This window comes from Mustela putorius, unplaced genomic scaffold, assembly GCF_011764305.1.
Source record: "Mustela putorius furo isolate JIRA1106 unplaced genomic scaffold, ASM1176430v1.1 tig00000083_pilon_pilon_pilon, whole genome shotgun sequence".
NCBI lineage: Eukaryota > Metazoa > Chordata > Mammalia > Carnivora > Mustelidae > Mustela > Mustela putorius.
The window spans coordinates 42,824,416-42,834,215 of record NW_025421273.1 but is presented as its reverse complement, the minus strand read 5'-3'; the positions used below and the strand labels follow the sequence as shown (position 1 = coordinate 42,834,215).

Sequence of the window (9,800 nt, the reverse complement as noted above, 5' to 3'; positions counted from 1 at the left end):
AGTTTGTGGATTTGGTGGGGGAGGGGGGTTGTCTGCAAGCTTATGGTTTGTGGCTTAGACGACTTCCTGCTGCTGTTATCCAGAACCCAGGGACATGACTTCAAGGCTAAGTTAATTCACTCCTTGCAGATGCCAGTTAGATTTCTTCTTTTTTGAAGATTTTATTTATTTAAAGACAGAAATCACAAGTAGGCAGAGAAGCCGGGGTGGGAGGTGGGGGTGTTGTAATCAGGAGCCCTGCTGAGCAGAGAGGCCAATGCGGAGCTCAGTCCCAGGACCTGGAGATCATGACTCAAGCCTGAGGCAGAGGCTTTAACCCACTGAGCCACCCAGGCGCCCCTAGATTTATTTTTCTTTCCCTCCATCGAATTTGCCTATGAAGGGGTGACTCGCTTTGCAATTTCTAAGAACTGTTTCATGTTCCATGGTCAAGTTCTGATCCTAGTGATCACTGCACAGATAGAAATCACATAATCACACTTAATATTCTGATGGTTTTATTAACAAGTATATAATACATATATTGCATACTGTATATAGTATATGAGGACTGTACAGTACAAATTTATGTTCACAGTTTGACATGACAAAATGTCATTACTGAATTCCCATTGGACTACAGAGTAGAAACAGCGAAGGTACATTAAACATTCACATCTTTAGTAAGAAAGATTACCAAAATGTTTCAGTATTTGCAAGTATACTAATGCATGCTAAAAACCTTTACCCATTCAGTCTTATTAGCTTATAAAATATATTACACTTTATTAAAAATTTCTGCATAGTTTATACAAGTATTAAAGTACTGTAAATGTACTAATCCTGCTACACTTGCAGGTATGGTTTAAGAGATGCTAAGCAGAAAGATTATTTTGACCCTCTAACACTAAGTACATAACAGCAAAAAAAAAAAAAAAGTGCTAGTATCTGTAAAACGTAATATTGTTGTAGCCCTCGTTTAATGCATGTAAAATGGCTTTGTAAATGTATTAAGTGAATTTGCGATCATTTAGAAATTGTTAACCTCAACCCAGAAGAGAATAAAGACAATTCTGAGCAACTTCATGTAAAACAGCGATTCCTTCAAGATGATGGTGTATTTGCAAACCAAATTATTTTAAAACCTTAGATCTTTGAGATTGTCTTTAAAACAATCTAATGAGGAATGACGTGCAGATATACAGTATCAGCAATAAAGTCTTTCAGATCCCACATTAGTGCAACACTGATAGTGCAGATGGGTGTTTTAATAAAATATACATTTACATCTATGGTTCCCCTAGAAATCTGTTCCAAGGCTCCTGAAACTCCCGCGTATGTAGCATTTCCTTGGTTGGACCTAGTTACACTGCTAACACATTCTCCCTACCGGACGATTTAGAATGTTAATGCCCATTTATGATGTAGATTTCCATTTTGGAACTCTACAATATGATGCATTCAGCCTTAAATTTTCTGATTTCCCCAAGATGACCCTTGGACAATAATCAAAAGAAACTCCTTAACAAGATTTATACCACGCTAACTTCATGTATACAAATTATTCTCATCAATGTAAAATACTGCAATTAAAACCACTGATGGTGACCTGGAACATCATTAAATCCACACGTTCAAGGGCATCCTATCTTGTATTTGAGGTCTTCCACCATAACAGCTAAAAACGTCTAAGAGACTAAATTTCTCAACTATCATAGTAAAATACAAATATATATAAAAAAAGGAAATTTGGTCAAGAGCCAATCAGTAACTGAAGTATACAGACCAGCAATGGGAACAGTGGGGCTTTGCCTTTCTTTCAGACTTAAAATCAATCTTTGTTAATGAACTTGTTAACATAATCTAAGTAAGCTGAACAGTAATGGAAAGTCTTTGCAGGGTCTTGCTTGCTCTTTCGACAAAATTTAAATATGCTGTAACAAACACACCAAATTTCATGAGAACCTACGAAGCTTTCTATCAACCAGACCCACACTCAAAAGCTAATTATTCCAAGATGATCAATTCTACCCTTTCTTGCTTTTCCCCCTACCTTCTCTATAGGTTGAACACGTGCACGCGCGCACACACACACACACACACACACACAGGTCATCTCCATGAAAACAAAAAAGTTCCTCACATTCCAACTTGATCTTCAGTGTGTTGCAGAAGAACCCCTCCTAGAAATACACACTTTGGTATGAAAGTGACAGCATTTACAGTACAGACAATGCCTACTTTCCCAAGAGCCATTTTTATCCCTCAATTCATGTCATAGTTTGCAAAAACACAAAGAAAGCCCAATTAGGAGGTTTTAATATTCTGAACAAATTTCGCAGTGCTTACAAAAAAAAAAAAAAAAAAAAAAAAAAAAAAGAAGAAGAAGAAGAAGAAAAACCAACAGAACCAAGTGCCAAGAAGGTAACAAGTAACTCTGCATTTCTCAACTGCATTTCCTTTCAGCTGGTTCAGAGGGCTGGTAAGTGGGATCTCTTAGGTGCACAGTCCCTACAACTAACTTTTTATTAACACAAAGCCATCAGAGTAAGCTCCCCACACGATTCGCGGGCCTCCAGAATCACTCATTCATTGATGTCTTAGAAACAGATGAGCAATGGATTCCTCCCAGTTAAGGTTGTGTTGGATCCTGAGTTGTGGCCGGGATGGCTCTTCAGGATTCCTCTCCCTTCTCTTCCATCCTTTATCGAGGGATGAAGGCGCGTTTGGTGACACACACCCACTGTTGCCCACTTTCTTCAAATTTAGGACCAATGACTTTTCTATGCGTGAATTATTTTTATTGGCATTTAGACTATGGTGCTCAAAAGCCAGCTTTTGAAAAAATTAAAAAAAAAAAAAAAAAGGAAAAAACCCCCCACAAAACATTAAACTTCCCCCCAAAGAATGGCGCGCTACTTCTCTTTGACATAAACACGAGTCATTTTCAGCTTCTTCTAAGGGGATACTTGAGTGATCGATTTCCAAACTCTTAAATAGTAATGTTGGGGAATTTTGGAACTCTCAAGATCTGAATCCCTGAACTGGGGTTTTCTGTATTTTTCAGAAATCTGTCCCCCGACTGAAGGTATGTGCGCTTCCCAACCAGCTGTTATTTACAAATCGGGTCACTTGGGTCTTAAAATGAACACATCCACTAGAGGATCAGCAGACGCTGATTTACGGTATGTGTCACAAACACAAGTGACAGCCCACTTGGCACCCTATGGTCCACAGCAGACTTTCCGTATAAAAGCTCTATGATTAATTTGATATGGAAATACAAATACACTCAACGTTTCCCTGTTTGCAAAGAAAAAAAAAAAAAGCTGCAAGTAGGTTGAGTGAAAGAAAGGCCATCCAGACTCTTCCTCAAAAGACTTTTTTCCCTTCCTACCATTATTGGGCAAAATATTTTCATGGTGTTTCGACAATCAAGGCTCGATGACCCACATTAAGGGCATCGGAGGAATGGTGACAGGGATGAGGAGGACTCACTCCATCAATTTTCGGCTCTGCTGGATGCTTCTGCACAGTCGAGCAGAGAGACTGAGGCTCTGGGGATGCCCTGTGCAGCTAACCCAGTGATGAAACCTCAGTGGGAAAGCCCGAGCCCAGGAGGAAGGGGCCGGCTTCCTCCCTCGCCCACGCTGCTGCCTCTCCCCTGCGCCACGCCCCTTCATTCTGACTCCCTGCGAGGCTGGGCCCCTCACTGACCGAGATCACCGCCTAGCTCAGCCCCGGGGGGTGGCAAAGACCTTGTTAGCTGCTGGCACAGAAGTGCATCAAGGACTGAGGACATGGTAAATCCAAGTCGACAAGCAGGGTTTGTGAAGGGCACCGGAAGGGAGGAAGGGTGGACGGACAGTCCTCCCTGAAATCCGGCTGCACTGTCTGCCTAACCCGGGAGAGGGGCCGCCCTACTTCTTGCTGGCAAGCACAAAATACATTCACAGGGCACATAGGTATCAAGGTCCCCTGGCAAGGACTTGCAGGCTGGATACTGTATTTCTAATACATTTACTTTGACATTCTTTTGAGAAATACATGGAGAAATCGACAATTGGCTATTTTAAGTTTACATGTTCCCTTGTTCTCATTACATTAAACGTATCTGTAAGAAGGGTTTGCTTAGCATCCCCGGAAAAAAAAAAAAAAAAAAAAAAAAAAAGAAGTGTTCACATTCTTTAGGTCTGACCCGTGGTAAGGAGAGATTAGAGAACATCTACTACTGACCATATGGAAGTTTGCATGATATAAATTCCGAGATTCAGGCCAGCTGAATCCAAATTAAAATGTACATGTAAAAAATGAGTTAGATCATGGGGAGGAGGACAGAGAGCGAGCCAGGAGAGTGGGGAGCCACGCTGAGGCGGGGGACGGAGCCGTTCAAACGAGCATGTGGCGTTTCCTATGGAGGGCAAGGTGATCAGAGCGGGAGAAGCTTCGGTCACAGTCTGGACACTGGAAAGGTTTGATTCCAGTATGTTTTCGGAAATGTCTTGTTAGTTCATCAGACCGAGCAAACTTCCATGTGCATCCTTCCCATGTACATTTGTAGGGTTTTTCTCCTGCAAAAAGGAAAAACGGAGAAGCTTATTTTTTTTTCCCCCCCTGAGGGTGAAAGGCTATTCATTAGTAAAAACTGTAAAGATGTTTGAGTTACAACTCTGGGCAAATATTATTTCCGAGGTATGTCCCTCCATCCGCTCCCCAAACAAGAAAACAAGGGGCTTAATTCTCTTACTATTTAACTAGCACTCTGCACCCGTCCCCACACAAAGAAAAGATCTTAAAAGTCTTCACAGCATAAAGCCACTGAAATCCATTTGGAGGAGCTCGCAAGTAATTTCAGTTTTGCCCTAAATAGCAGGGAGGAAATCAACTTGTGATCTGTATTTATCTTCAAGTCTGAAGCCACCGTGGTGCTTAGTTACACACAATGCTTTCCACTTAATGAGAAGTCCAAACTGAAAGTTTACAGGATTTCCTTCTTATTTTAAGTTTCCTAAAAATAAGAAGCGTGATAGATACTGACAGGAATTTCAGCATCTTTTGTTTGAGTCAACTGCAATCATGCCGAGGTATAATGCTCTGAGACATCCTAAAAATACAGTAGTTCCTCCTCGGCCTGTCAGCAACGAGGTCTCTCGGACACCCTCCCGTGGGATAACGGTAGCGGACAGGTGAGGAACAGAAGACCCTTGGCGGGAAATCACAGGGAGAGCCAGCATGAAGGCCCTCACAAATAAAAAGGCTGTTAGTGGCCATCGTACATGTTTAATGTGAGTCACTAAGGGCAAATGGGCCTCACAAATCAATTCCCACTTACTATCTCCCTCGTTGTCTAGAAATTTTAAGGATTGACATGCCTTGGTATTTCGAGGAGCTCTTCAGAATTGTCTTACCTGCTTTGCTTCAGAGAATGTAAATGCTGAGGTGTTTTTCCTACATCTAAATTGTTGCTCAAATAACCAATGTCTTTTTTCATCTTAAGCTGAAGTTGGTTAACATCCAACCTTTCAGGTCGCATTAATGCCCTGGGAATGCTTTTTTACTGGTTTCCCTGGCATCTGAGACCTGATGCTTCTCTAAACGCAAGGCGCACCTCCTACCCCAAGTTCCCTTTAAGAACCCTGTGACCAGGGGCGCCTGGGTGGCTCAGTGTGTTAAAGCCTCTGCCTCCGGCTCAGGTCATGATCTCAGGGTCCTGGGATCAAGCCTCGCATCGGGCTGTCTGCTCAGCGGGGAGCCTGCTTCCCTCTCTCTCTGCCTGCCTCTCTGCCTACTTGTGATCTCTCTCTCTGTCAGATGAATAAATAAAATCTTAAAAAAAAAAAAAAAAAAAAAAAGAACCCTGTGACCAAACCCAGGAACTCAGCTGTCCACAAGCTGCCGTTCCCTCTCCCTGGGAATCACCGAGTATCTTCACTCCACTCTGCCCCTCTCCTTCCCCTTTCTCTTTCAAACCCCCGATTTTCCTTGTTGTAAACATTCCTAACAGGAGTGATTCCCAAGGCTCAACAACAAACAGCAAACAAACAACGGACATTCTGAGTGAAGGAAAATGTGCCCAGGGGACAATGGCTGTTATACTAGAATTTCACATCCAAGGGTCTGAGGTTAGAGCAGACGAGGCCTGCTGTCAGCACGGATCTCCCACACTGACTGACAAAGCGGGCTGTGGGCACCATTCCTGTAGGGGTTCCTCGAGCTGCTCTGCTCATGAAACGTTCAAGAGCGAACAGAACAGCTGTGTTTTCTTCACCCGTGGAATCACTCCTGGAAGATCTGGTGGCATGCTGTGTTCAATCCTGGGCAGAAGAAATAATACCCCAGAACAAACAGGGCAGGCAAGAGCAAAGAAGTTCCCTCTGTTTTAGAAAATGCAAGTCACCCAAATATCTTTCCTTTTCTGTATTTGTTCTGCATAAAGAACTGTGGTGGTTTTGGTTTGCTTGTTTGCTGCCGTTGTGAATCTGGTGATGTACCACATTTATTAAAGGATGGTGCCTACAAAGGCCACATCCTTGATGAAACAGGCCCAGGGCTAAGAACATTCCCACCCCCCCTTCCCACCCCCCATCTCCCTGGAACACAGAGCACACAACCCCACGGGACTGGGAGCTACCCTGTCACGGTGATAGCCTCACATCCATTCTAACTCATTACAAAAAAGTGCGTTTTTTACAACTGGCAGAAGAGACTGGAGACAGCTCTGCTCCTTTCAAGATGCCTGGACCACGTCCTTATCATCACCTCTGAAAGCTAGAACATTCCTAATATTCCATTTCACTCTCTCTCATGAGGAAAAGATGGAGGGCGTGTGGCGTGTCTGATACCTGTGTGTGTTCTTCTGTGCGCTTTCAAGTGAGAGCTTTTAGTGTACACCTTGTTGCACCCGTCGTAGTCACATCTGTGTATCCTCCGCTTCCTCTGGGTGTCCGGAGATTCCACAGGTAACGGTCTCTTTCCCGGTTGCACTATGACCGACGGGTGATTCCTAGGAAAGCCAACGTGCAGTGTGAAATATCCGGGTGAAAGCCTCTCTCCTGTCCTTCAGTCTACTACCAAAGGCATTAACAACACTAGGCAAAACCAACCAACCAAACAAAACAAAACAAAAAAACCCAACGACAACAACAACAAAAAGAAATTAGCTGATCAACCCAAGAAGCACTTCTATAGTCATTCAACAAACATGGAGTGAGCACCTACCATGAGCCAGGCACTGTGCTTGGCACCGGGACACAAAGATGAATAAAAACAGGGTTCCTGCCCTCGAGGAGCTCACACTCTAGGGGGAGACAGACATGTAGATAAGTAATGACAGTAAGAAGGGTTAGGTGCTACGCTAGAGGGAGACACAGGTGCTAGGAGAGGCTTTCCCTCAGTAGATTCGCCTATTTACAGAATCTCGTGGTAGGAGAGCGAAGCTGAGTAGGGTTCCAGCGTCCTTCCACGGCTTGCCCTAATGGTCATTTCGTGTAGGGAAGAACACAGGTCAAATTCCTAAAGCTCAGGCAATCCCGCTCATCTGCATTTTATCCTTTCTGAAATTGGCAATGAGCTTCGCTTAAAGATCACCAATCCACGTCTGAGTTTCAAATTCTGGCTCTTCCAAAAGGAATAAAGAAAGGCACTGCTCTTTTCAAAACCTCAGACCTTTCCTGTTGCTGTCCTTCCTGCGTGAGGGAGGATTCTGGTGCAAAACCAGTTCGCCTGCTTGCCCACACCCCTTCCTGCGTCCGCACACCTTTCCTGGGGGGCTCTGAAAACCAATCAGGTCAATCACCACTGCTCTAAACTTTCTCTTTTTCAGAAGGAGAGAAGAGGCAGATGGGGAAAGATCTGGGGAAAGGTCTGTAAAGCTTTCTGGGGCTTCCTCTGCTAATTAATGTCAGTAATTAAAAAATTCTAATCGGTTCATTAGCTTTCCTAATGACTGATTACTTGATACATCATCACAAGCTTATGGAACTGGCCTCCAATGGTAACAGGTAATAAAAGACTTGTCTCTTAAACTGGGATCTAAAGTTCTTTAAATGGTCCAAATAAAATCTGAGTTTTTCTGTGCTAAGTGTGGATGAGGAGAAGAAAAGGAATCTGATGAAAGCAAACACACACGCTTGGGAGAGAAAAAAAGGGTAATAAAATTTCACCATCAGGGACGCCTGGGTGGCTCAGTTGGTTAAGCAGCTGCCTTCGGCTCAGGTCATGATCCCAGCATCCTGGGATAGAGTCCCTCATCGGGCTCCTTGCTCAGCAGGGAGCCTGCTTCTCCCTCTGCCTCTGCCTGCCATTCTGTCTGCCTGTGTTCACTCTCTCTGATAAATAAATAAAATCTTTAAAAAAAAAAATTTCACCATCAAAATCAAAAGGGAGCCCCTGAAATGAAGCTTGTTTTGATCTTGGTAAAAATCTCAATACAGTGCCCTATCAGGAGCTCTTCCAGGCCCATTAAGTAACTAGGAAAAGAATAAAAGGTGCATTGATTTTAAGTGACTACTTATTTTTCACTTCTATTATTAGCAAAGAAAACTGGCAGTTTTGAGTCTCACTTTACCCCTACCTTAATGTTTAGTGGGGTCAATACAGAAGAATGAATAGCCAGGTTTAGGTGGAAAAGTCAACACTGAAGGGGGAGTGCGCAAGGACTTCAATTATATGTATGTACAAACAGAGAGAAAATAGAAGAGTGACAGACCTGGGCACACATACAGGTTTTTAGAAAGTGGAATTAGTACTTTAATTACTCTCCTAGAGAAAGAAAAGAGTTGTCGGTTTATTTTTAACTTTCAACTTTAATGCCATCAACTGTAAAGTTTCATCTTCATTAAAAGAACTTCAGGAAATAAAATGCTGGGGGAAAAACGGAATGGTTAAAATGTTATCTCCTCTGCCGCTGGAATACTAGGGGAGTATCCCAGGTGATTTTAGAAATCGCTCCCAATTATTAGATTTTATGGGTTGGAAATCTGTTTCATAGTATCCGTGTGGTAGTTCTGACTGCTTTCCCCAGCTCATTTTGCATATAAAGGTATGTTAAAAGGCTATGTGCTCCAACGTCAAATCCCAGCTCTGTCACTCAGAGTCCCTGGGACCCTGGGCAAGGGACCGATCTCTCTGTGCCTCCATGTCCTCTGTACAGTGGGGATGCTGGTAATAATATGATGTCAGAAAGTTGTAACATACACAGAGGACTGCAGGGTAACATCAATTCCAGATGTGAATCTAGTAAATGGTCTCAGTTAATATTTTGAAGTTCAGAAGAAACCCATTTGCAAACTTGGCCTCTACAGTGGTTTAATTTCATGAGGCGTTTTCTGGGGGATCTCCCAACACCAGGAAAGGAAATCCCTGCTCGAGCCAATGTCTACCTTGAAAAGTAGCATCATTCTGAGAGCGGGTGGTGGCCCCACCTCTGGAGGGCCGGAGGCTGGCACAGGCGGCAGTTGGAGGCTGGGGTCTCAAAAGACTGCCCCCTTTTTGGACTCTCCGCTGCTCATTTTCAGAGAGGCTATTTGGGATCATTACAACCAAGGGTTGCGCTGTAATTCACAGACACAGTTAAATGGGGAGATCTGATCCTCAAGTTCTTTGTTCTAAATACATTTCATATATTTAAATATAAAAAAAAAGAGAAGAGAGAAGAAATCTGATAGACATTCAAGTGCCTTTAAAAATCATCCTAGGGCGCCTGGGTGGCTCAGTGGGTTACACCGCTGCCTTTGGCTCAGGTCATGATCTCAGGGTCCCGGGATCGAGTCCCGCATCGGGCTCTCTGCTTGGCGGGGAGCCTGCTTCCCTTCCTCTCTCTC

At 43.4% G+C, this 9,800-nt stretch overlaps 1 protein-coding gene across 2 annotated transcripts in view; it reads right to left on the bottom strand.

Annotated features, from left to right (window-relative positions):
• Window positions 1–480: 480 nt before the first annotated feature.
• KLF3 (Kruppel like factor 3) overlaps window positions 481–9,800 on the bottom strand; it is a 36,942-nt gene continuing 27,622 nt past the window's right edge. For both annotated transcript variants that reach the window (XM_004763989.3, XM_045076485.1), the window contains 2 exons: window positions 6,822–6,982; window positions 481–4,550 (listed from right to left, as the gene is read on the bottom strand). In XM_004763989.3, coding sequence (XP_004764046.2) covers window positions 4,369–4,550; window positions 6,822–6,982 — 343 coding nt within the window. In that variant the 3' untranslated portion in view covers window positions 481–4,368. The remainder of the gene's footprint in view (window positions 4,551–6,821; window positions 6,983–9,800) is intronic.